Source organism: Dryobates pubescens, chromosome 4 (genome assembly GCF_014839835.1).
Source record: "Dryobates pubescens isolate bDryPub1 chromosome 4, bDryPub1.pri, whole genome shotgun sequence".
Lineage (NCBI taxonomy): Eukaryota > Metazoa > Chordata > Aves > Piciformes > Picidae > Dryobates > Dryobates pubescens.
Window position 1 is genome coordinate 7,486,831 of NC_071615.1, and position 26,720 is coordinate 7,513,550.

The following is a 26,720-nucleotide window of genomic DNA, read 5'->3' on the forward strand; positions in this document are numbered from 1 at the left end:
TATTTTGTCTCCATATTATCACAGCAACAACATCCAAACAGTTACTCTCAAACACATCAGAGAACTTTGTCTGCTAATTTTGTTTCTTAACAAATGCTGCTGAGCCTTGAAAAGCCAGAAGTTAAAATCAGCTGCACACTGGAAAGAAGGAACCCACTTTTTAAAATCATCACAACTGGTTGTACGCTTCTGATAGAACTGGATTGGTGCTCTCAGAGCTAGAGCTGGTGATTCAGATGATGGGAGGGCATGAATGCATTTCTTTTTTTCCTCTCATGAAGTAGTTAACAATATTAGTTCAGCTTAAAATCAATAAAAGTAGTCATGTGGATCGGCAACTAGAAAAGACAGGTCCAGGAAAGAATATTGCACATGTGTACCCAAGCAGCATTTAACCACAACACCCCCAGGATACTACCAGTCTGTAATAGTGCAGTGGCTCAGAACCACCCCATGACAGCCCCGTGCAGTGCTGCCAGTGCACTGCTGCAGCCCTGCTCACTTACCCCGCTTCAGCCACTCACCCCTGCAAGGTGTTGCTTTCGGAGCCTTCCATTCCTATGATGCTCCCCAGGCTCTGCAAGGGTTGGTCGAAGGGCATTAAGACAACTGCGTGAAGTGACTCTGAAGCAGAACTGGACTTCATGTTCCATTGGTAAGGTCTGACAGAGCTCTGCTGTAAGGTGTAGGCCACACTGTCCTCACACGCACCCCCACTCTGGTCAAGTACTCAGCTGACACCTCGGCTCCTGTGTGCCAGTGTCCACAGGCTTAGCTAGAAGGTGTCACACTGTTCATTGTGCAAAAGCTCAGCCTTCAGCAGCAACGCAGGATCTGTGCTTTGACCAGCAGAATGTGACTTGGGTCGCTGCAGAGCAAGGGCACTGAGGCCCCCCTTTATTTTACACAATGCATGAAGTACTGAAACCCACTTCGGCATGAAAGCAGAGTGGGTGCTGAATGCTTGAGACCTGCAGTAAAACCCCCACAGCTCCTCTCCCAGCACTGCTTACACCACGTTGGTGTTACATTCTCGTGTTTGACAAGAAATACATGATTCATGTTCCTGAGACAAACTGTTCAGAGCTTTGAGCACAACATCTGGCATGTGGTCTGTTATCATCTTGGGACTTATTAAAATGCTGCTGAAGGTTGTTTCGTTTGACCAGCGGGCCGAATATTTAATATCTGAAGAGCACAACCTAGGAAAGAAAACACCACAAATACAATGGCTTAGGCTGTCAACACTGGTGCTTGACACCGAGCCTGGAACAGCCTTCAACCCTTGCTTGGGGAGAAACTGGAACTTTCTCAACCTGTCAAATAATGCACAGAACAGTCTGAGCAAAGCAGGGGGGGGCAGGGTTTAGCATTGCCCATTCCCATCAAACTTGGGGAATAAGTCACTGCTACCAGTAGAAAAATCAGCAACTGTGATGTATTTAAGATCATTTTTTTATAGAACCTGAAGGGGACTCGTGCTAGTTCAGCTAATTAAAAAACTCGATTAATTGCTGTGCTGGGGAGTAAATCAAGGAAAAGAAGTAACAAAAGTAAAGTAAGAGTAGCCATGGAGAGAGCTTGCCAGGTCACAGGTGTTTAAAGCAGCTCACTTGTAAAGCCAGGATTAAAATTGTTAAAAATGTGAAGCTTAAATGAAATAGGAATCTACTGCATGGGAGGGAAAAAAAGTCCATTCCTTCTCCATCCCTTTTCTTTCCTCTTCTGTAAGGTATAGATTTTACTTTTGTAAGAGGGTCTTGTGCACCTTACAGGTACTCCTATTTATATTACAGAATGGAAGAGGGTATCAAGGACTACCCTGCTTGTGGCTTGTTTCAGGTGTTTTTGTCCCCAAAACAAATAATCCAACACCAACAAAATACAAACAAAACAAAAAATGCCCTAAACACAACAACTCTGCCCCCCCAAAGCTATAATCCTCACCCCTCCTCCAGTTTCAGTGTTTCTCTTGTCTTTGTGTCTCACTTCCCTGGGCCCACAAAACGAGCAAAGGACAGGACACTAGAGGCTGCAGGGGCACTCTGGCTACTGGGCCTCCAGCCTGGCTGGGCTGGTATTCCAGGCAGTATTTTGCCTCCTTCTCATCACCATTATTCGTGTGACCACTCAGTAACTGGGTATTTGGTTATCACTTCTTTGCTACCAGGACACAAGACTGCAAGACTGCAGTCTCAGGAACCACAGCTTGCCAAACCTCAGCTTTAAAATTGAAATCATCCCCTGAGCACACATGGGTGGAATGGGGGACGCAGGCAGCAAGAGAGTGCATCTCTAGGGCTCACAGAAAGAAGCAGGGAGGCTCGGAATAAAAACTGAAGGGCTGGCTGATGGTGTAATAACCCAAGAGGGGTACTGGAGATGCAGAGCTGGAAACATGCTTTGAAAGTGGGAAGCAGCTTGAAGCAGATTGTAAGAAAACAGGGCAGTGGCATTTGCCATTCTACTCACCTCCTAGAGCTGGATTCTTCTACAATGTGGATGATCTTTCCAGGAAGATACAGACGAGGATACTGAGGTGGTGAATTTAAGTGAGATTCATCCTCAAGGGCATGGTATGAAGGTGACCGATGCACCATTAAACTCTCCTCAGCTAGGAGTGGCTGGCTGAGGGCATCTTGGTTTCTACCATCCAGCTCAGTTGGGAAGTTATCTGGATCTCCTCCAAATACTTCATACCAACACCCACGCAGCAAAATCTGGTACTGAATTCAGAAAGAAAAAGTCAAACTGAGGCCCGGCATCTCCAAGGAACTTATTCTAGTTGTATGCTTGCATGCACATCCTTGGAAACTACAAGCAGGAAATGTTGTAAGGATCAGAAATACAGGCACCAGCTGTCACTCATCAAAGCTGGGGCTTAACCCATGTACCGATTCCACTGATTTTTAACCAAGAACTGCAGTTAGTTACCTTGGGTCGGTTGCAGTTTGCTACAATTCTCACTATTCTCCTCTTCAAATCCTCCATGTTGGGCATACTCAACCTGTTGAAACACACAGGACAAAGTGCAGTCTCCTATCTCTGAAGTCTAATGCATCCCAGAAGGAACAATTCAAAACCATTTCATCTCACCTTGCAACAAGGTCCTTCCCAACAATGACTGAAACGATGAAGTGCTTTGTGTAATCTGCAAGTGATTTGCTTAACAGAAAAAGAGAAGAGACGCCCTTTAGATACACTAAAGAGATGCCCAGCTTCAGTTTTATGATTGTTCTCCTTCAATAAAAGCACAAATAGGTGGCACCAGCAGCAGTATTTGCAGTCAGCTCTTCAGCAGACTTTCAGATCTGCTCCAGGTGAGGGAGCAACTTCAATGCTGACCGTAGTGGTGTGTGCAGATATTGAAGAGGCCAAGCTGCACCAGGAGAGGTGAGCATTTTATTCCCCAAAACATTTTAATCCCTAATAATAGTACCTGATAGAACTGACTAGATGTATTCATTCTGTAACATTCCTCCAAGAACTTGAGTGCAACTTGAGATGGAGCAAATTAATTATAGTGGAAAATACATAAAGCATCTCTCAACACAGCCCAGAGTTACCATCTAACATTAATTGAAGATTTTTGTATCTCAGACAAAGGCAGAAGGCTCTCACCTTAGCAGTCCTCCTGGAGGAGAAAAGGCATAACACCTTAATGTTGGGAAAGAGTTCCTGAGCATGATTGCCAGTATCGATGCTGTTCCACCACCCAAACTGTGACCAACTATCACAAGTTTATATTCCTACAGACAGGAAGAGAAGACTGAAACAGTGACACAGAAACAGCTTTGTGTAATCTTCCTGGCAAAATGAGTGATGTGGAAGGCAACTTACTGGAGCAATTGTGAAAGCCTGGTTTAAAATGCCATCGTTTATCAGCTTTCGATAGATGTAATTTGCAGCTTGAGTAATTCCCTGGAAGACAGCATTTCAAGTTAGAAGAGAAGGGTGCATCTAAATCTGAAGTGTGACACCTGCACACCTTAAATACAACACCACCACAGAACAATTTTCTCTCTGCAAAGCTGCTATTCTCATCCTGGTCTAGTTGTAACCAAGTGGTCTTGTATGTAATGGTGAAAAAGGGTGTTTTGGTATTTAATAAGGACATAAATTCTGACAAGAGGGCTACAAATTTTACCTTGCAGGTCCAGAGACAGTATTTGATGCAATAACCCAGTCACTGAAATAACTGTACTACCCATCTCACAAGCACAGCACTGTTCTGTTTAGCTAAAGGATCCCAGGTACCTGTAACTCTCTGACTGCCGAGATGACTGACAAACAGCTACAGACTGCACACACCTTATGCACAAAGCCATTCTCTAGAACATCCTCCAGTGTCAAGTCTTCACAATCTGCTGACAGGTCAGTGAGAATGTCCTGTAAACAAGACAGCTTTTGTCAGGCCTCTCTGCAGGGCCATCACCAAGATCACCAAGCTGACTTCCAAGCAAACACTACCCACCATAAACCACCACCCAAGCAAATATACAGAGCAATCGACTCTGCTTTCAGCAACTATTTCCAAGTGCAATCACAAACACCACAGCATGTACCTGCACTCAGATTGAAAAGGAATTACCACTGCCCACCCTCTGCTCTCTTTCAGAGGCCATCCAAGGACAGGAGGCCTTAGGCCTGGTAAGACCCATACCTGTCAGCCATTGTTTGCGATGTGTGCCAACCTAACACAATTTCCTCTAAATACAAGGACTTCACCCATTTCTGTAGAGCTAATGATACCTCAAAAGACAAGGTTCCTCTCACTGCCACCACAATAGCTTCTTTTTTGTGATCCAAAGCAACATAAAATGGAATCTCATAAATCTGCAAGAAAAACAAGTAATCAGTGAAGCCACCATCTTTTCTCACCTCCTGAAAGCCCTTACTCAGGCTCTCTTTATTATGTTATGGGGAAAAAATGAATTATTTTCTTATCAAGTTATTTTAAGTGCCTTTACTGCAATACTGGGACAAAAGTGAATGTTTCGGGGCCTGTTTGCTTATTGCACATGATAAATGCTGAAGGCAAAGTGGAAACTTCACCCCTTGCCTTCAGTGAATTCATCACTATGTTTTTTTGCTGATTGCTTACCTTGTTATGGAAACTGATATGAATGAAGTCTCTGTACTGCAGTCCCGTTATTCTTAGGATGGAGCCGAAGTGAAAGTTATGACGGTCACTGCCAGTTATATCAGAATCTGTTGGCCTACTTCTGCAACTGACAAACAAGAGGAGAAAAATGTTCACATTTTTTCAGGTTTCCTTTCAACAAATCAAACTCAGTTACATTTGCAGAGGAACCAAATCCTCTTTTTCTGGTTTATTGTTTTCAACCATTAGTAGCAGCAGTTTGACGTGAGATGTTGTTACCTCAGTTATATTTGCAAAGGAACCAAATGCTCTTTTTCTGGTTTATTGTTTTTAACCATTAGTAGCAGCAGTTTGACATGAGATGTTGTTACCTCAGTTATATTTGCAAAGGAACCAAATCCTCTTTTTCTGGTTTATTGTTTTCAACCAATAGTAGCAGCAGTTTGACATGAGATGTTGTTACCTCAGTTACATTTGCAGAGGAACCAAATCCTCTTTTTCTGGTTTATTGTTTTTAACCAATAGTAGCAGCAGTATGACATGAGATGTTGTTACCCTCTGCCCAGTGTGCCATACACTTTCAGTTCAGGGACTGCCTGCTACACCACTGCCACAGGAGTATCAGCAGAGCAAACAAGGCAGGAAGGAAAGAACTTTTAAGACTACAGGCCAATGACAGAAAATACACACAAGTGAAAAAGGCAATTCAACTTCTGTACAGCAGGCTGATCTCATGTTTATCCATTGTATTACATGTCTGGGCTGTTTTCCAAGTCATGCATATTGCAGTAGGTTAAATAATTTCCTGTTCTACATGTGCCCAAAAGAGCCTCATTTTAAAACACGTTTGCCTTAATTCCAATTCCTCCTTTGCCATTTTGCTAAATGAGCTTTCTTTCTATCAATAACTTCTCTTAAGAAAGAAAAGCTAACCTGAGGGTGGAAGAAATGTTGGAATTCTGCTGCTGGTTTTGATATTTGAATTTGTGAAAGACAGTTCTACCAGTCAAGCTCATGTACACTCTAAAGCAAAATCATTTAATGCAGCAAAAATACTGCTACTGAAAGGATTTTATTTCTGCTAACATTAGTTAAATAAAAAGAAGCTATGTGGTTTTAAGCTCTTGATTCAACCTACCAGTCACCATTGAGCTTACAGAGTGCAGTAAAGGGGTTGGTGTATATGTAGTAGGGCCAGCCATACGCAGCTGCAGCAAACAGCATATAGTGAGCAGCATTCTCCAGTTCGATATCCAAATCATCTGTCTGAAGGCACACAGGGAGAGAAAAGAATGAAGAGTGAGAGGAAGGAAGGTGTGTAAGGCAGTGGCAAAATAAAACCTGAACACAGACTAGTGAAAACCAAGGCACAATGAAACAGGCTCTGTTCAAAACCAAAACCTGAAGGTTTAAGAGCTCAGCTTACACAGCTCAAGAATCTTGAAAAGCTCTCATTAGTTTCTTCCAATATGTATGCACTGATAAGCTCAATGCTGAAAACAACATTCAGTCCAAATATGTTACTTAAGGCTGCCAAAGGAATAGCTAGAGTCTCTCCCCATCATGTTGGCTGGATTCAAAGGAATTTGAAGAAATTGGTTGAAACAGAACTAAATACTTACATAAAACACAGATCAAAAGAAGGTAAAATCATTTACAAAGACATTTTACCAGAGGACTGCTAAAAACCAACCAGCAAACTATCACCTGGGTATCTGCTGTAGACAATTTAAACAGCCCACAATACCAAAGACTAACTTTTCAGTTCTATGCAAATAGTACTAAATACTCATTTTCTCTCTGTTCTTTCTCTCCCAAGTCTTCAATAATGATCAAATGTCCTATATGGGTCCTTTTTGTACTTAATTTCCCATTCATAGTTTTACTTAAGCAGAAGCAGACAGAGGTTTTAACTCACCAAGACATTTTTCACTGCATGCATTAATAATTTCAGCTGTTGTGAATCTTTAAGTAAGTATTTAAATCTTGTTAAAAAAAAACCCCAAACAACAAACCCCAAAACCTTTGTGCACTTCAGTTGGATCTGGCACTACCTAGACTAACTGCAACAGAGACTGCAACAACCCTATCTTACCACAACAGATGATGGAGAATGACACAAGACTTCTTCAGGGTCTTTTGGGCAACTTTCCATTTTATCTTGCTCTTGATGGAGCAGAGTCAAGCCAGCTGCTATGTCACTTGGCACCAGATCAGTGTCCTGTACAAAGAAATGAAACAAAAACCACTTAAAACCATCCCACACCTCACCATAGCAAGACTATCTTATCACTGTTCTGCACAACTATGTGAAAAGCTCTGTGCAAAGAGTCCTCTGTATTGAGAGCAACAAAAAGGGATTTTACACAGCAGAGGCATGAAAAGATTTTACTGAATTATCTGGGGCAGTCAGCTCTCTGCATGACTGACATCCTCTACTCTACACACCACTGAGGAGGCTGTAGCTGGAAGTCAGCATACCTAGGTAACACTTGATAAATGAGAACTAGTCTTGAACAGATTTCAAAGTCAGCATTGAACTAGGATTGCCCAAGCAGCAAGTGACACAGACTCTGACGTGGCAGACACTGACTGTTTCCAAACAGCAGCTTCCTGCCTGTGCAGGCTCCAGGCTGGCACGTGCTCAGGAGTGGCTCAGAACAGGCAGGCTGCCTTCATGTACTGCAGGGACTGGTTCTTTAATTGTCAGAAAGAAGCCCGAGTCTTTGCTATGGGTGTGACTCCTTACTCATCTTCAGGAGGAAACATGCCTCTGTCTTCACATAGTGAGGATAAGAAACCCATCCTTGTACTCCTGAACAGACACTCACCTAAGAATACTGCTTTCTCACAGCCCTTCACACTTGTGAAGGGAGAGAAATCTCTGTTAAAGGGAATAGAACATCAGTGTTGCACACCTTGCATGAGAATCACCTTTAATTTTGAAATTGGCATATTTAAAACCTGATTTCAAGGGATGGGCTGGCAGGGCCCTCTGGCTGTGCATGTGTGCTGCAATATCTGCAAGTTCAGAGCTAGACAAAATAAAAGATAAGGAAATCTTTCCATCTTACTGAAAAGTAGGCGCGGAAAAGCTCCGCGATACTTGTGAACGCCACTCGATGGTCATCGTCTTGCACAATACAGCAACAAAGTAACCTGATCCTTTTCTCCCAGACTCTGGTGGCAGTGCTCTTCACATTATACAGCAACTGCCCTGACTGACTGCTTTCCAGGTTCCGATTTACACCATCGGTGAAGTAAAAGGTCTTTTTCCCCCCAAGTGGATCAAAGACGATCACAACTCCAATGATGGTAAAGATGATGATAACCCAGCTGCAAAACAGGTGGAAGGGGGATAAACAGGCCATGAGACTAGATACTTCTGACAAGCATGCAAGAAAACACAACTATAGAACTTGACAGACAGAAAACAAAGTCAGACATGAACACCATCTGTCACTGTCTTAAGGGTGCATGTTTTCTTACGGGGCTTTCAACCCACTAGGCAGATGAACAAGGCTGTCAGCTCATTTCACACAGGGCCAACTCAAAACCACCAACCCTTGTGCTTTGAAACAGCAACCCAGAGGTGTGAAGGATCCCTTTTGCACTAGCACTGAAGTAATCTAGTTACTACCCTCTTCACATTTATCAAATTGACTACATTCCCATCTATCCCTCCTGGCACATCCGATGTTCATTTCCCATCCCTCATTCCAGCATGAGCTGTCTCAAGGCAACAGCTAAGGCTTGTTTAGGAAAGGTTATCAACTCATTCTAGCTAGCTAGATTAAAAACTCCTATCCTTTCACAATGCAAACCCTTCTGTGAGGAGTCACAGTCGTTTCTAAGAAGCATCAAAGTCTCTAACTGCTGGAAAAGCTTTCAATAATCAAACCAAAGCCAGTCAGCAGTACTTTCCATGTCGTGTACACTAGCAAGTGCAGATGTGAGGGAAAGCTTCTTTACCTTGCAATGACAGTCACAGTAATGGCATTTACCACAGCCTTCTCGCAGTGCACACTGCTGTCTGACACCCACACAGCTCCTACCACAGCCCAGATGAATTCAGGCAAACAGAGAAGTAGGCGAGTATAAAGGAGCTTGGGAAGTGATTTTCTTGGGCCTGGATTAGAAATTGTTCCTGAAATTACAGGGAAAATTTAAACCAAGAACTGTTTATGAATGCATCTTAAGTACACAAAATCCTACCTGGATACACAAACTTCTGAGCTTTACAGAAAATAGAGAACTACATTGAAACTATAAAGCATTTTCATAGAAAGCTATCACTGAAACCACAATAGGTTTATAGCTGTCAGTCTTAGACTCTACGCTCCTAATACCCAAAATCATCCTTTAGTCAGAGGCAGTGAACTGGAGGCAGAAGCGCTGTGCCCAGCACAAGCCAAACTGGCATACCTGAGCACTGGCTCTCCTACAGTTCCCTATGACTCTTGGTGCCTGCTTTTATTACCATTCTCTTTAGCTTTTAGGTGGCTGTGTATTTCATTTTTAGATGCTACTTTGCTGGGCTACAATGAAGGATGGACTCACTAAATAATAAATTAATTCACATTTTTATATAGGATAAAGAAAGAACAACCATCACCAGGACAAATACTTCCCAGACTATTTCCTGTATTGTAGCTCACTAATAATCCCTTCCATTTAGCACTCTGAGGCAATAAAGAGGAGTAATGTTTGGCCAGCTCGGCTCCTTAAGCCAGTTTGTTGACGGCAGTGCAATGAGGTAGTGAGGTGTGTGTGCTCATGCGTAGCAAGGATGATTTGTAAAGACACTGAAGAAGGAAAAACAACTTTGGAAGCTTTGCCCCAGCTACAAAGCTATGGTTTGCACCCAGTGACAGAGCTCCTTAGAAAGCCCTTGATCTGCTGGTCCCTTACTCCCATTCCCAAGATCCAGCATACACTGCAGCAGCATGGCTGCTAGCACAGACACAACCAGGTGGAACTGTGGTTCCTGAGAACAACTCCTTTCCTCTTCCAGCACCACAAGCCAGTGTATGAGTTCTTCAGTGAGATTCACCACTGGCAACTGGGATGGTGACTCCACCACCTCCCTGGGCAGCCCATTCCAATGGCTAATGACTCTCTCTGTGAAGAACTTTCTCCTCATCTCGAGCCTAAACTTCCCCTGGTGCAGCTTGAGACTGTGTCCTCTTGTTCTGTTGCTGGTTGCCTGGGAGAAGAGACCAACCCCCTCCTGGCGACAACCACCCTTCAGGTAGTAGAGATGCCTCACCAGAAATAAAGCTTTCCTAGCATTTTTAATCCAAAGTGAACCCTTTCAACAAGTGATTAGGAGTTGGTGTCCTTATTTCTCTTTAGCCATTCACTACAAGCTGCAAGTCCTGCCCTGTGTAACAGTACTTACTGCATTAGTTTTGCTATGACATTTATATGGATCCTATGTGTGTTTCTTCCCAAACAACCCACTGCAGCTGAAGAACTTCCAAAAAGACAGGACAAAATTTGCCTATGCAAAACAAAGCTAACATGGCTCAAAGGAGACTTTATTGTGGCCTTCCAGTCTCTGATGGGGGCCTACAAGAAAGCTGTGGAGGGACTTTTTAGGGTGTCGGGTAGTGATAGGACTAGGGGGAATGGAGCAAAACTAGATATGGGTAGATTCAGAATGGATGTTAGAAAAAAGTTCTTCACCATGAGGGTGGTGGAACAGGTTGCCCAGGGAGGTGATGGAAGCCTCATGCCTGGAAGTTTTCAAGGCCAGGCTGTATGGGGCTCTGAGCAATCTGATCGAGTGTGAGGTGTCCCTGCCCATGGCAGAGGGGTTGGAACTGGATGATCTTTGAGGTCCCTTCCAATCCTGACAATTCTGTGATTTTTTAGATGGGAAATTGATTTTGGATGAATTCCCCTAAATTCCTGTCAGAGTGGCTGAGTGGAGTTCCACGAGGTCAGGTATGAATGTTGAACACAGGAGGAAGTTTTCAAGATGCTCTGATGGCAATTGGCATGTCACCATCAGCTGCATTAAGCTACAGTGCCCATTTATCATCTTAGATTCCTGGCTAACTGAAGTAATTCTCTTAAAGCAAATGTGTTAATGCTGACAGTTTCTTGGATTTGACGACCAGTAAAGCACTTGAATTTTTCTGCATTCTTTTTACTGTCAACTCCAGATTAAATGAACACACACATTAAAATATTACTAGACAGATATAAAATATTAACATATTCAGCATTTACCTTGCATACTGACATATACAAGAGCAGATAACGCACATATTATAGAAGCCAGGAGAATGAGGAGGACAAGCAAGTAGCTGTGCAGTAATCCTCCCCCAGGACAGTTAAACTGCCCCTTGTGAACTGTGTAAAGGGCAAGAATTCCAATCCACCTACAGGAAAGCGAGATAAGAAAAGTTATAGTTGGAAGGGAAAAGTGCATAATGCAAAGTCATCACCTAAATTCCTGTCAGAGTGGCTGAGTTTTCATCTTAATGAAAGTATCCCACAAAGATTACTACAAAGGGAGTTGTCACATAAAGAATCCGTCAGAATGAAGTGACACAGCAGTAATCAGCGTAAACTCGTTCGCAGACCGAGCCACGGACTCCCTCTGTGATGCTACTCAATTCACAGATCCCAAAGAACCTTGGCTGATCTAAACAAAGGAGCCATCAGCCAGCGATTAAACACAAGCAGGTGATTATGGTTCCGTGCGTAAAGGAGACAGCGCAGGAACATTCCGCCGTGTGATTATGTAACTCAAGGGGTTCTAATTACAAACCTGCCGCTTTTCTCCCCAGCCATGCAACGCCTCAGACGAAAGCGGCAACGCCGCGCTGCCAGCCAAGGGAATGCCGCCGCCAGGCATGCCAGCCGGCCGCCGGCGGACCGTACATTTCACCTGCCAGCCGCAGAAGCCGGCGGCCAGCCGTAGCCGTGTCAGGAAACGACCCCCAAGTCAAGCGGCAGCATCGGGCTGCCCCGTCCCCACAGACGCGGAGGTTTCGGCCCCCCGGGACGCCTTACCACACCAGCCTGACGAAGAGCTCAAAAGCCCCCGGGAGGACGAAGTCGTCGCTGCCGATAGCCCAGCGCCTGCCGAACACCACCAGCCCCGGCATCCTGCGGGCCGCGCCGCTGCGGCCGCTCCGTCACGGGCGCCCGAGCACCTGCGCGCCACTCTTCCGCTGCCGCAGGCCACAGCGCCCGCCTGCGGCCACGCACCGCGCCACGTCACGGCGCCGGCGCGTCATGACGTAAACGCGGCGCCCCACGGAGCCCCGCGGACATTTCCTCCGCGACTCCTCTGAGCCGCACCCGCGCAGAGTGGCCCCGCCCCTCCCCGCCCGCCCGCAGACGGCGGGACAGGGCTAATCACCCCGGCACGAGAAGCCCGCCCCGCCCGGGGCGCATGCGCAGAGCGGACGTCACACCTCCCCTGACCCCGTGGCGCTCCCAGTGCGGAGCGGTGAGCAGAAGGCGGTTCAGGCGTAAAGAACAAACCCAGTTCAAAGCGCCTGCATGTCCCAACGCCCCATCCGGCCTGCTCTTGGTATGCTGAGGGATACCAACCATTTCAGCCCTCAGAGGTCACCAGCGGGTACCAGAAAGCTGCTAATAGGTGCGGCAACACATGGGCAGTTAGCACGCTGGAACTGGGCGGCGCTACGGCAGCCCTCCTGCCTTCTCCCACAGGCCCCTGCGCTCCTACGCAGCAGGACAGCGCAGCCTATAGGGACACCTTGCAGCTGTACTGAAGAAAAAGCTGACAACAGGAAAGCAAACAACCTACCCAGATCCCCAAGAGCTATAACCACTAACAAAGCACCAAACCTGCACCAGCACTAGGCTGGAGGCTGAGCTCTTGGAAAACAAGCAGAACTAAGTCACCATTGCTTCACTCGGTGATAAATGCCCCTTACAGCCTTAAAAACTTCATATTTCAATACAGCAAACAACGACACTAAGCAATTCATCCTTACTACAACTTTGCAGCTGGTCTCAGGCTACCAGAAAGCTTTAATTCGTGAAAAAAAGGAAAGCCCAACATTTTCACCATTTCATAAAGTGTTTATTGAGGATGGTAACACAGGATAAATCATGCAACAGCTCAGTAAAAAAAGGGAATCATTTAAAGGATAAAGAATGGTAACTGGTGCTGTTGATTGAGAAGTTTATAAAAAAAAAAAAAATTAATTGTCCAAAAGTGACATCAAAAACCACTTGAAGCTGAACATGGATGTTGCTTATAAAGCAGTCATTAAAAAGGAAAAGTAAATATTGTTTAAAACGATCACCTACAGATTACTGTAATCAACAACTCGCAAGCTTCCCATTTCTGCAATGGGCAGCAGGGCTGTACATCCAAGATATTTAACCTTCTTTTCCCGAAGGAAAAAAAAAATAATACAGCCACAAACATTCACCATGGAGCACCACAAACGCGTCCCCATTCCCCTTCACGACCTGCACTGCCAAGTGCTTTCGTTATTGGGATAACCTTCCCAAACACCATGCCAAAATAGGAAAGGGCCCATCCTTGCAGCCTCAAGAGATTTCCTTACTGTGTGCTTGCTGTCAGCCTGTTTGAGAAGGGGAACAACCACAGAACGCGACCGTTCCCCTCCTGGCACCAACGTACATGTTGTAAATAAGGAACTCCATGTCAGCAGATGGCACAAAGACTGGGTACCAGCACAACACATCAAACAACGGTGGTTTCAGATTTAGAGTTGACATATATTCACCTTTTGGAAAAAAAACAATAAAATAAATATAGTGGAATGAAAACTGAATAAAAAAAAAAAAAGGGAAAGAACAGATGACTACCATCCATCAAGGATGCACATATCTGTGCACTTGGAAAAAAAAAAAATATCAGTCATTTCAAAGAAATTCTTGAAAATAAAATAAAAAAACCAAAAAGTTTGCACTTGTTCCTGGTCATAAACAATCTCACAAAAATCTCACTTTTGGAACTATTCCAATTGAAACCATACACTGAATTTATTAATACAGTATAAGTTTCTTTCATGTAAAAAATCTTTATACATAGTAATAAAAAAGATAAAGGCAAGATGCATCAAACAGAAATCTGCTGGTTGTTTTTCCTCCGTTCTTACAGAGCCGCTGATGACTACCTGCGCTATAAAGAGCTGTGTTTCTGACTTTCTGTCTCAAGCATCTTCGCCTTTGCTTGTGATAAGGATTGTTCTGTCCAAGCATCCCAAAGGACAGATGCTGGTGATGGTTTTTTTTGGCACTTACGCTGGCAAACTGAGCTTCTTTCCCTTGAGTACTGTAAGGAAAAGGAGGAAAGAAAACAGTTAGCAAAACAAAGATGTGAGCTAAAAGCACAGACTTCATACTTCAAAGGGACCAAAATCTGTCATGCAGTCACTTTGTTACAAAACGGGTGCCCTGCAGACAACCCTTTCAAGCTTGCCCCTCTCCCTCTCTTCCACACATCCTGGGTAAAACAGACATGATTTGACAACCATTCCAATCCCGCCCTCTTGTGGCACCCTGAATTCTCACTTTTCATCCCCACAGATCATTCCAGCCTATGACTACAGTTTCTTACAGAGCAATGACCCTTGTAGTTACATGATGGAAGCTGCAATGTGAGTAAGGGCAGAACTGCTAATGCACTCATCAGCAATGAGCTATGTAAACACCTATGGTCTGGCAAAGTTAATGTTGAGAGGGGGAATTTCAACCCACCACAGCGCCCAAAGTCCTTTGGACTTTTAAGCTATTTAAAACACTGAGTAAGGTGTCTGTAAGCATGGAATCCACACAAAACCATGTGTGCTGTCAGGAGACGCACTAGGATCATACTCATCAATGGAAGTCGACAGCAACACCTATTTACCATATTTATTTTAAACGTCAATTAAGTTAATCAGGTAACTTATGCACTTATAGGCTATCCACGCTCAAAACCAGCCCTCAGAAATGCCCTGCACTAGCAGGAAGTGTACTCCATGGATTTATCAAGCAGATTCCAGTGACAATCTGCACACCGAATTAACCACCTGGTAACATCAATGTAACAGGCATTAGCTGCTACATTCCCCAACATGAAGCTGGAAGTTACGATGTTACTTACCTTTTGTAACATACAAATAGAAGAAGTCACAGTAAAGAACAGTCTGGACCACACCAGCAACGACAGCTATGAGGTCAAAAAATCCCTCAAAATAGTAGCGCCAAATCCAGTTGACTAAGTACAAGGCACGGTACAGACCCAAAAAGAAAAGATAGTGAGTAGTGATGGTCTCTGCTTCCCCAGTTTTGCTGATCATAAAAAGTTGAGGGAGAATAGCAACCGATTCAAGATAGATGGAGAAGGTCCACAGTATCTGAAAGGAAAGAACAGACAAAAAAACCCACAGGTATATTCAGCTGTCTTACTGGTAACAGAAGCACATAAGGCATTTGCCTTGACTTTTCACTCTAAAACATTACGAATCACAGAATGGCTTAGGTTGGAAGGGACCTTAGAGATCATCTCCTCCAACCTCCCTGCCAAGGGCAGGGATGCCTCACAACTAGACTCTGCTGCTCCAGGCCTCATCCGACAGGAAAAACTAAGTGTAAGCTTCATAATCAACCACAAGATGGTAGGAGGGAACTCTTGGCAGAGAACAGGCTCTCCAAACCAGCTATCTGCTGAGCTGGCATGTTTACTCCTGAGTAATCTCATGTGCCTCCATCAGTTCAGGATGAATACACCTTCAGCATGAAATACACCTAGCAGAAATGGTGCTGTGAAAAGGTGCAGGTAAGATGAAATCCTTCCTTTCCATGTTACTCCAACTTTTTGGCTTAAAGCAGAACAAAATTTAGAATAATGCCTCAAAGTGCTGCAATTAAAATTCTTTCCCACTCTAATTAAAAAAAAACTTTAAAACCCAAATATAAAACTGAACTATAAAACCGTATAAAAAGTTCAGTACACTTCAAGTAAGCATCTAAAGTTATTCTTTATTTTGTGGGAAAATTACCTGGCTGAACTCTCTACAATTAAATGTTATTATTTTTCCTTCTGATAGGAAAACACAAAGCTGCATTTCAACTACCATGCCATTCTTTCTAACACACTACAGGTCCTCTGCCATTCTGTAAACTTAAGAAGTATTTTCATTCCCTTTTGTTTTCACCAGGTGGCACCAGCTATTCACAAATTGCATTCTGGGACATTTTAACAAGCACAAAAGGAAGGACACTTCTGAATTAATACAACCATCAGGGTATGCTGGGAAAGAGACAGCCTTCTGCTTGATAAAACAATCAATGCTGATAATAATGCTAGTCTCCTGAAATGCCTTAAATTTGCATAGAAGTCTACCCTGTAAAGATGCACAAACAGGATTAGCTTGAACCTACTAAACACAGACATCTTAAGCATCCTTCAATCAGCCTTAAATGCTTATCTTCATGTTCTAAATATTTCAGAGAAAGAAGTATATAACCTTCTGTCCACAATCAACTCACCTCCAGGGGAGAGAAGTCATGATTGACAAGAAATGAGAGTCCACCAACAGGAACTATCAGAAACTCCACTCTGAATGTGTCATGGTTTCCATCATAGGTGGCCTTAAATTTCATGTAGATCAGGTACACAGTGGCATACGAGCAAGCAATGTAGATAAGCTAAAGAGCAAAGAATGAAAACACAAAACAAAGGACAGAGGTTACAGGATTAGCTCAAACTCACCAAACAAACACTCCCACACAGTGCTAAGGGGAACAAGCACTGTCTTTTTTTAGTTGTTTGCACTGTTTGCTCACATGCTTGTGCAATTCCAGGCTACATGGTGGTATTTAACTTCTCAGAAGAGTAGTAATTCAAAAACAGTGACTCTGGGCTCTACTGGTTTTGTTACTTTAAAAGCATCACCTTGCCTCAGGTTGAAGTGACTGTCCAAAGTCTGGAGAAGGACTAAGCCCTTCTGCTACTGCAGGGGAAGCACTGGCCTAAATCATTTACCTGAAAAATGTGCAAGTGCATACATGCAATAGTGATGGAAGGAGTCTGCTAACATTCAAAAAGCCTGGGAGTGTTATGGCTCATGTAGCAATTAAACCCCTATTCAATAAGCCCCATCCTGACTCAGTCATTTAACATACCACAAATAAGCCAATCTGATTTCGACCTTTAAACATCTCTAAAATATGAGAAGTGGCAAGTGGCCAATGTTCCCCTCCAACCATAGAAACTGCAGAACTAGCAGACTGCTAGAAGCACTCAGCCAGAACTCAGTTTCTATTTCACCTTATTTCTAACATTATCACTTCCATGGGGAACAGGTATGGAATCTACTGTGCCCTAACAATTAGAATAGGCAAATAGCCTTATTTTGCAGATGAGAAAACAGAATCGGAGAGAAAACGTGACTTTGTAAAGGTCAGTCCACCATCATCAGGACAGAGCTCACATTGTCCTGGAGACAACACAGTACAGTAGAGACTAGACAAATAGTTCAGCTTCTGCCTCAGTTTCATCATAAGGATTAAATACTGCAAACCACTTACAGCACTAAACGTAGCTTCGTTACAACTGAAAAGTAACAGACTAAAACCCCACTGTTTGCAGATGGTACTCATCATTAGAAGTACTGCTCACAGATAAAATAATGCTGCAAATACTATATTCAGGAGCTCAGAAACCAAAGACTCTCCACTACACTAGCAGGAGAAAGCACCACAGGATGGTATATCCCATAGAGGGAAATCCTACTACAAGTCTAAATTCCAACTGGTATGGTCATAGAAGATGCTAAGAAAGTGTGACTAAGCTCCATCTCCTTAGTAAAGAATTACAGTGTGGTTCTGGACACTCAAAAACTTTTAACTTTTAAAGATACCAAAATAAAACAATGGCAGAAAAATGACTGCAGAGCAGAAATGCATCCAATACTTACATACAGGTACCATGAAAAAGAAACCAAGATACAGAATGCTACAAATCACAAAAATTGCTGTCTGCAGCTCTTTAAGAAAGGTGGACAGTGTCTGTGTGTGTCCTTCTGTATATATTCCTGGAACACAGGAGAAACTCATTTTTCCCAATAATTGATGATCACCACCAAACACAGTGTTGGCAACTGCAATTTAGTATTTCTTTAAAAATATAGAAGAAAATATTAACTCTAAAGAAATTAACAGGGTTTTGCTACCAATTACAGCATTTTTCTCAGATTAGGAAGTTTATGCAGCTATGCTCTCAGTAAGATCATTTGTGTTATTATACAGGACTGATAAGACAACTATATCTAACAGTCTCTCTATGCAGTAACCTTTAAACCTTATAACAGGCTTCCATTTTGCAAGCAAATACTGGATTTGAACAGAGGACCACTCCTTCAACACGGGACAGTTTAGTATGTAACTGAGGATCACAAGTGTCATTTCCCATATTCATTCCTTCTTTGGGTAGGAGGGCTGCAGAGCAGACCTTGAACCACAACCAATGAATAAACTGCAAAAATCTCTAGCTGCTCCTTCAGTGCATCCAACCAAGAATGCCAATATTCTCAGAACTAAAAGAAGCTTGTGATTCAAGAATATGCTACTTAATGCACAGATTATCTAGACTGTTAATATATTAAACATGCATGTTTGACTTGGTAAAAGACAATAGCGCGAGTGGGTTGAAGAGCTGCAATTCCATTTTGACAGTATTCTTCTTCAGTAAGTTTTGCAGTGTTGATTATCTGGTCTTTCCTCTTGGCAAAGATATACCACTACCCTTCAAAATAAAATTGAAGAGCATCAAGAAAATCCAAGAAAAAAAGAGCTGGATTAAACAGGTGTCTGCTCCAGTGCCACAAGTGCATTAATTCGTACTGGTGCCACAAACATACTGCACTCTTCCAGTCTACTGCTTTATCTTCTTGTACTCAGCACCAGAAATTGCAGGATTAAGAAACAAGGAAACCAAGTTTGGGCTTGCTGACATTGGGTGGGCAGTGAATGGGGTATAATCTGATGGAATCTACATTCCTGAAAGTGTTCTCCTGTCAACTTTCGATCAGCCTCTGACCAGACGCTAGCTGCCATTCTGGCAAAGCATTCTGAATACTAATTTACCTTGTAGTGGATAAAAAGAGATTTACTTAAGCTCTAATGTCTCAGTTGAGAAACAAAATGTATTTCAACCATTTTCCCCCAAAGCTTTTATTTTCAGTAACCAAAATGGCATTTGTTCTAAATGTCAGTGTCACCATGCAAGCAGTTTTTCAACCCTGCATGTAAAATGTAAGGAAAAAAAGGTAAGGCTTTAAGTCCATTTTCCACACTCTTTATCCAAAACCTGTCTAGAATTTATTCTGCAATAACTGTGCAGTGAGCCATTTAAAGAGGCTTTTATTAATTAGATTACCCACTCTGCATGCAACATTACTGGCTTTTCTAACTCAGCAGCATACTCTACCTTCATAGATGTGTTATACAATGAAATGAATGAAGTGAAGAGGTCCAGATAACGGGTAGTGAAGACCACTGCAAACAGAAGCTGGCTTTTCCCAGAAATACCTAAAGTGATAAAGGAAATAATTAATTATTCAAAAAGTGATGATGTGCTTCAAAACACTTGATGCTAAGGATGAGAAAGGCCATATCCTTAATTTCTAAGCAAGCTGATGACAAAATCAGAACAAAAATCCAAGCTGTACAAGGAGTCCATGTAAGTCCATGTATCTCAGTAGTAGTGAAGTACCCCTGCATTGCCAAGTGTTAGCACTACACAAGATTCAGGAATTACTCATAGAACATAGCTAGTGGTGGTATTTTTGCAGATTACACTGTATGTTCTACATTATCATTAGGCACTCTGCAGCAAGGCTGCATTAGCTTTCAATTCTGAAGAGTGCTGTCACATGCCTCACTACATTCTTTAGGTGCTGAACAGCTGGAAAGGTACAAGGGCAATAGATACTACAGATCCAGTGACAACCACAAAGTATGCAGCACCTACAACATGATTTTAGAGGAATAAATGGATTTCAAAATGTAAGGCAATTCAATTCAGAAACTTAACTGACATCATGGTGGGGGAAAGAAAAAAATGTTGAACAGACAAAACCAGATACTACTATGTACTGTAACAAAATTCAAAAGGAGAGAAGCGAGCTAAAATGACAGACAGCTACATTGCATTTTCAAAGTAACTTCTGATTTTAGGCTGAAGTCCCAACATCAAAACATTTGTATTTAACTTCAGCCACTACAGTAGAGTTAGAAGCATAAAAGCTTTGCACAATCAGTGACTAAAAGCTTCTGAAAACTGAGGTGAAACATTGCTCTGTAATACTGATGTGGTGGTGTGTCACAGTGGGGGGACAAAACAACCTAGCCTGTGCCTCTCTCTTGTTATTCCAATTATTTTTGTTTTCAGTCATCCAGGGTGAAAATATTTGAATCTGTTCAGCTAAGCATGGAAATAAGGTTCAAAAATCAGGGCGGGGGGAGGAGGGGGATTCATCTATGACAGGGTTAAGATGGAAGGCTGAAAATCCTTGTCCCTTTACACAGAGATATTGCCGAGAAAGGCTTTTATTAACAGTGCCATAAAGCAATTAGAGGGAAGGCTATCTGCTATGGCTACCAGCTGCCTTGTCACTCTGGCTTAAGAAACACACTGAGTATGTATAAAGTCCCTTCATCTGGGGCAGTATAGGAATGGCTGAAACAATAAAAAAGGGTTTTTGTTTGCAGCTTTCATGAGTGAAATGTCTACAAGGTGAGTCTAAAGCACCACCTGCAGAACAACCCACCTGCAGTACAGGAAATAGCAAATGCCTCAAACCCTACAGTAATACAGACTGTAAAACTGCATGTATTAAAAACCTGCATGTATTAAAAAAAAAGCCATGCCACCACCAACACCTCACACTCCCCCCAAAACAAAAGCAAAACACTTCCCAAAGATTAGGGGAAAAAACCAAACAACATTATTTGACACTTCTTGGAGTACATTGCAAGTGCAGCAGCAGCAGCTCTCAGCTGCATCCCTGGTGTGCTTGCTGACATTACACCTCTCTCAGGCCAATAAAAGCTCCCAGCAAGAAACACTGTCCTAAGGTCAGAACCCACAGGACAAAGAAATCTACCTGCACAGATTACAGTCCAGCATCACACCACAGGATATAACTGCATTAAATTATTTAGCATTATCTTATGTTTTAGGAAGTAACTGTGAACACTAATTATTGGTAATGGCTATGAATTTGGATCTGAGAGTATCATCACATAAATACAAGTAATATACTTGACAAATTCCTCTGAGCCATTGCCAGGTTCACCTTCCCTCCACAACTCAAAAGCTGTAGTTTTTACTACAACTTTCAGCATTTACACCCAATTATTGATTTTCAGAACAGTCAAATGCTCTTGAAATGCACCCTAAAGCCATGTTTAAACTAATGCTCACATTAAGGAGGCTAAGATTAGCAAAATTTAATCCAAAGACCTACAGAGAAACAGGAAAACTAGGAGAAAGCAAGATCCATACCACACCAAAACCAGGGGCAGGAACCAGGTAAACACTGCTGTGTAAATGTGACACATTTCAGTACTTTAGGAAAGGCATAAATACTGCCACAGCACTCGCCTTGCGGTTAGGAACTGCAGTAAACCGAGACTGCTCTCATTCTCATCCTTCTCCCTCTCCTTTTACTCCCACAAACATTACTTAGCTCTTGATCTGCATAAACACATTTTCTATTTCTTTTTCCCAGGCTCTGGGTTCAAGTTTCAAGGAGTCAAATATCTCATTTTTGTTTCATTCCTATTCATGGAAAGACTCCTTCAACTTCTGCACTTAGCTTGGTTAAAAGCAAGAGCATGAAACGTTAATTCAAAAGCTCAGCTGATTTTCAGAGCCAAGGAGGTCAGCAGAGCTGAAATCATAATACTTTCTCATCTAACTTACTTGTGCTATTCAGAGCTAGGGGAAGAGCAATAGGCAGCAGCAGCTAGCCTGACTGTGAAGCATGTGCACTACTTACTGTGAACTGCATGTCCTAACCATAACATCTACAAACAGAAGTTTTCCAAAGGAAAAAAAACATCAGTCCATACTTTGTCATGGAAACTTCATAGACTTCAAAAAAAGTAGTTTTGTACAGTATGAAGTCCACATCAGCCAGAGACCCACAACTTCTTTAGTTCTGCCACTGAAGTACTAGCAATACAAATTCTGTACTTACAACCAAAAATAAATAAGTTTGTGTTTAGAGCTGGGCTGATTTTATTTATCAACTGAGAAAGGCAAAATTCTCCTCCAAAGAGTGAGAGAAGAAATTCCAAGGCTACCTAAAGCAGCATTTTTTGAGGAAATACAAATTGGCAACAATCTCTGCCAAAGTATGGCCTAAAGTCTTCAACACAGCATATGATCAGGTCCATAGCAGATACATAAACAAAACTGTAAGAGACAAACTACGTTCCTGAGCAAAAGTATTACATATTTACTATCCATGCTACTTTTTTTTTTAGAGTATTAAGCGTATAATTTGACAGCCCTGCAACTGCAGGTCACCTTTATCCCTTGACAAATGACATTACGAAAAGCAAATCAATTTTCAGGCAGTAATTCACAGTGTGAACAATCTAATTTGACTTGGAATGCATTAGAAAATGCAGTCTGAACATGACAGCGTTGGAAAGCACGAGATTCTTCAGGTCTCATGAATTTCCTAATTATGACACAAAGTCAATAATGGACTTACCTGCTATATTCTCCACAGCTCCTAGTAATTATTTTTGAGCTGTTATTTGGAGTGACAAACATTTTGCCAAACTCTGGAAACTCAAACTAGTCATGCAAAAAATTGCTTCCCTGCCAGCTCTGAAGTCATGCCTTGATTTGCTTTCCCCTTGTTCTCTTTTTAACATATTGACTAAATTAAAGGGGGGGGAAGTTTGTCAAACACTGAAAACACAGAGTGCTTCATAATGCAGATTATCCTAGCCTCACCTATTTTCCTCAGTTACAGGAGTGACTTCCTAAGGAAAAAAAAATAGCAGGGACTGATGTGTCTTCAGAAAACAGCAGGTTGCAGCAGAGGTACACAAGCTGTCTCCCTCTCCTTTCAGCTGTTTTTACAGGCCTCTGAGCTCCTCTTGGAACAAAGGCCTCAGACACACACAGATGCAACCAGAAGAGAGGAGTCGGCACCATGTGGTTTGCCAGCTCGTCATGGATCACAGCCTACAGCTCAGCAATCGGTTAGAAGCCTTTATTTATTTTCTAAGCTACTGCTTCAGAAGTGCAGTTAAGAGCAGCAGCTGTCTGGCTTGCCCGCATTTCTTTAGTCACCAATAAGCATGAGGTACATGTGTTTGTTTAACATATTAACTGCTCTAACATCCAATATAGAGGAATCACAGAAGGCCCAACAACGGCAGGCATTTAGCAGCTGCTCAACTGGTAACTCTTATGGGGTGGTTATTACTGTGTATGGCATTACAAACATACTTTGTGCCACTACGTATTTATGAAGTTTTATTAGGAGAAACCACAGCCAATGACAACAAACCACTACAAGGAAGAGGATCGAGCCCCAGAAATAAAATTTCATGCTCTGAGATGCTCTTCTCATTCTAGACAAACTTGTCAGGTCTCAGACACCCATCTCACAGAGGTAAAATGGATCTGTATTTACTCCTAAGGACTCAGGCAGCACTGGAAGACACTGAAGAACAATCTTAGAGAAACACATTCCTATTTCAGGGGGTTTTTTCCCCTCTGGCAAATTAAAGAGAGATTTTCTACTGACAGAGTCCATGAATGTGTATATTTGTGCTCAGGGACACTGGCCAATTAGGTGAAGAGAAGAGCTCAGTGCCTTAGATAATAGTGGCCCATTTACCCTTCTGTGTTGGAGAAGGCAGTACCAAAGACAACTATTGGTATAATTTCTTATTAATAAATCCCTATTCTGATATACTTTCTTATGAATAAATCCCTAATAACAGGGATCCTCACTTGAGGAAAATAACATCAGATCACTTTTTAAGCAGAAAGATGGGACTGGATTACATTGTACATGTCCAAAGGTCACTTAAGAATCTCTTGTCTAAAATCCTACTTGAATTTTAGCCTTGTACTAGAATTCCTCATTTTCTCTTCAGACAGCATGAGATACTTGGTTTTTAGATCATAAACTCTGTTTTGTTGGTAATCTTGACTGCACTTCTCAAGTAAGACAAGAGGACAGAACTCTACAGAATAGCTCTCCTCCCAGATCCAGACAGAATTCTTGATGCACTAGACTTTGAGCCAGGAAGGTTCATGAGGAAGGAGTTCTTATGCTTCATGACCTCAGAAACAATAGTTCTGTGCTACCACTGCATTCAGACCATGGAGTCATTTGCTTGAACTCTTTTGTGAAGAACAGTTTTTAGTTTATGTGTGCTTAAACCCAAAACTATTAATTTACTTTATTTTGTGATTAGCAAAAAGCAACCAGACGTGAAACATGCAAAACCTGTGCTTCCTCTTACCTGTAGTGCAAATCTCTTTTGTTTCCCCTTTCTCAGTTCTTTCAGATCACAGCTTAAAACTAATTCTTCACACTCTTAACTGAGTAATTTACAGATACACCTAATCAACAGCATTAACACAGTATTTGAATGATGAAGTTCATGTCAACACGTGGCAAGCTGATTTCAGCTAACGAAGCAGATTTCTACTAATGAAGAAGATCACTAGAGAGAAGGCAAAGCCAAACTCAGAGTCAAACCCCAGTCCACAGAAAAAAATTTATATTTCCAGTGTAGATGCCCTGGATCGAGGTCATACCCAGAGCACTGACACACCGGTTTTGAATTACAGCAGCTCCTAGTTTTATGAAAGAAACCAGCCATGCTGCAGTTATAAGAACTGCTTGCAATTCCCTCCAACCACCACACCGTATATTAGGAGAGAAAAGGCAAACCACACCACACGGAATTCGAGCAAGCGCGCACAGAACATGGGAGGAAGCAGCAGCGTTTCCCACCCGAGCTGGCAGAGGAGCCGCAGGAGGGGGGTTTCTCCCGGCGCTCAGCCTGGAGGGCGGCCGGGACCCAGCTCCCACCCCGCCACACCTCTCCCGCTGCCACGTCAGACCAGGCCAGGATCTCGACTGAAAGCCTATTCACCCCGGCTTGGAATCGCTCTGCTACAGCTTCCTACTGCAGCTGGTCATGCCAAGAGGAAAACAGCACTGAAACCTCAAAACCGGCATGAACCACAGTTTAATTCTTACCTCAGCGAAAGCAGAAAACAAAAGGCAAGAAGCAGGCCACTTAGTCGGCCGCAAATGCAAACCAGTGCGCGGAGGGAAAAGGGAGGGAACGAGGGAAACTTCAGGATCTGCAAACTGCAAGTCAGTACTCCCAACGCTGCACCAAAACGGCGCTTAAAGCTGCCATGCAAACAGGCAGACGGAAGGCTGTGCGCTGTCAGGGAAGGCGAGAAAACAAGCTCCATCTCCTTTCCCGATAGCGGCCCGGCGCGGGGAAGGGAGGGAGGCTGCCCGCCCCGCGGGGGATGCATTCCTTCCTCCTCCCCTTCTCCAAACCTGCCTCCCCATTCATTCGCTCGCCACCGGGCAGTTACATAAGGAAGGGGCGACCCTCCCGGGGACAGCCGAGGTGGCGGTGCTCGGGGATCGAAGTACAAATAATGCAACCTTTAATGGAATCGCGGCTCCCACGACTACACCCCCAGCCTCGGTGAGAGGGATGCGGCTCCCCTTTCCTCCTCCCGGCTGCCCGCCCGTTTCCCCACACCCTGGCTCTGGGGGAGGCCGACTTAAGAGGGAGGTCGGTCAGGACAAGAGCTGACTCCCCTCTTCTCTACAGCGAGCGATCGTGCCTTTTCACCTGCCCGGGACGAGCTCTGCTTTCTCGCCCCGGGGCTCTTCAGAGGGTGCTTCAGAGGGCACAATCCCCCTTTCCCCATCTCTCTCCACCACGGCCGCCCCTTGGGCCAAGCGGGGCAGGCGAGACCCCGCCGCACTACCCCGTGCCCCCCCACTGACGCAGTCGAGCTCTCCTCACGGAGCAGTCCCTAAAGGGCGGCAGACGAGACCGCAGCACCCCCTCGTCGCGGCGAGAATGCGGCGATCTCGCCCAGCCCCCAGCGAGGCTCCCTTCTAGCACCGCGGCCCAAAGCTGCCCGGCTGGTCCCGCCACCCTCCCCTCTCCCGCCCAGCGGCCTTCCGCACGCACCCGCGCAGGAGCGGCTCTTCCAGATTTTGAGCAGCAAGATGATGATAGCCGCCAGGTGGGACAAGTCCCCGGTGAGACGGAAGATGTTCATGGCGGCGGCAGAGGCAGCAGCGCAGCCCGGAGCCGGGGAGCGAAGATGGCGCAAGCTCAGCGGGCACCGAGCGACGTGGCCCGGGGACGTGGCCAGACAGCCACCGCGCCCGGTGCACCCTGGGAAACCGGAGGGAGCGGCCCCGCCCCTCTGCCCGCGCCCCCGCCCGACGGGGCGACGGAGCCGTTAACGCCGGGGCGCGCTGCGTCCCGTCCGCCTGGGTAGGGAACTCGCACCGATGATCCTCCGGTCGCCCTCAGCCCTCCTACCCGAGGCGCTGAGGGGAGCGGCCCGGCC

General features: G+C 43.9%; 2 protein-coding genes across 2 annotated transcripts; both read right to left on the reverse strand.

Moving 5' to 3' along the window:
• Window positions 1-423: 423 nt before the first annotated feature.
• On the reverse strand, window positions 424-12,336 carry DAGLB (diacylglycerol lipase beta). Its single transcript, XM_054180401.1, has 15 exons — window positions 12,131-12,336; window positions 11,342-11,493; window positions 9,077-9,251; window positions 8,179-8,440; window positions 7,200-7,325; window positions 6,243-6,370; window positions 5,105-5,231; window positions 4,753-4,836; window positions 4,312-4,389; window positions 3,841-3,921; window positions 3,622-3,749; window positions 3,097-3,165; window positions 2,935-3,007; window positions 2,473-2,726; window positions 424-1,202 (listed from the first exon to the last, which is right to left on the reverse strand). The coding sequence occupies exons 1-15, from the start codon at window positions 12,223-12,225 to the stop codon at window positions 1,010-1,012; spliced, it is 2,025 nt and encodes a 674-aa protein (XP_054036376.1). The 5' UTR covers window positions 12,226-12,336; the 3' UTR covers window positions 424-1,009.
• A 1,567-nt stretch (window positions 12,337-13,903) lies between these two features.
• On the reverse strand, window positions 13,904-26,533 carry KDELR2 (KDEL endoplasmic reticulum protein retention receptor 2). Its single transcript, XM_009899376.2, has 5 exons — window positions 26,333-26,533; window positions 19,545-19,645; window positions 16,604-16,762; window positions 15,216-15,468; window positions 13,904-14,402 (listed from the first exon to the last, which is right to left on the reverse strand). The coding sequence occupies exons 1-5, from the start codon at window positions 26,421-26,423 to the stop codon at window positions 14,368-14,370; spliced, it is 639 nt and encodes a 212-aa protein (XP_009897678.2). The 5' UTR covers window positions 26,424-26,533; the 3' UTR covers window positions 13,904-14,367.
• Window positions 26,534-26,720: the final 187 nt, after the last annotated feature.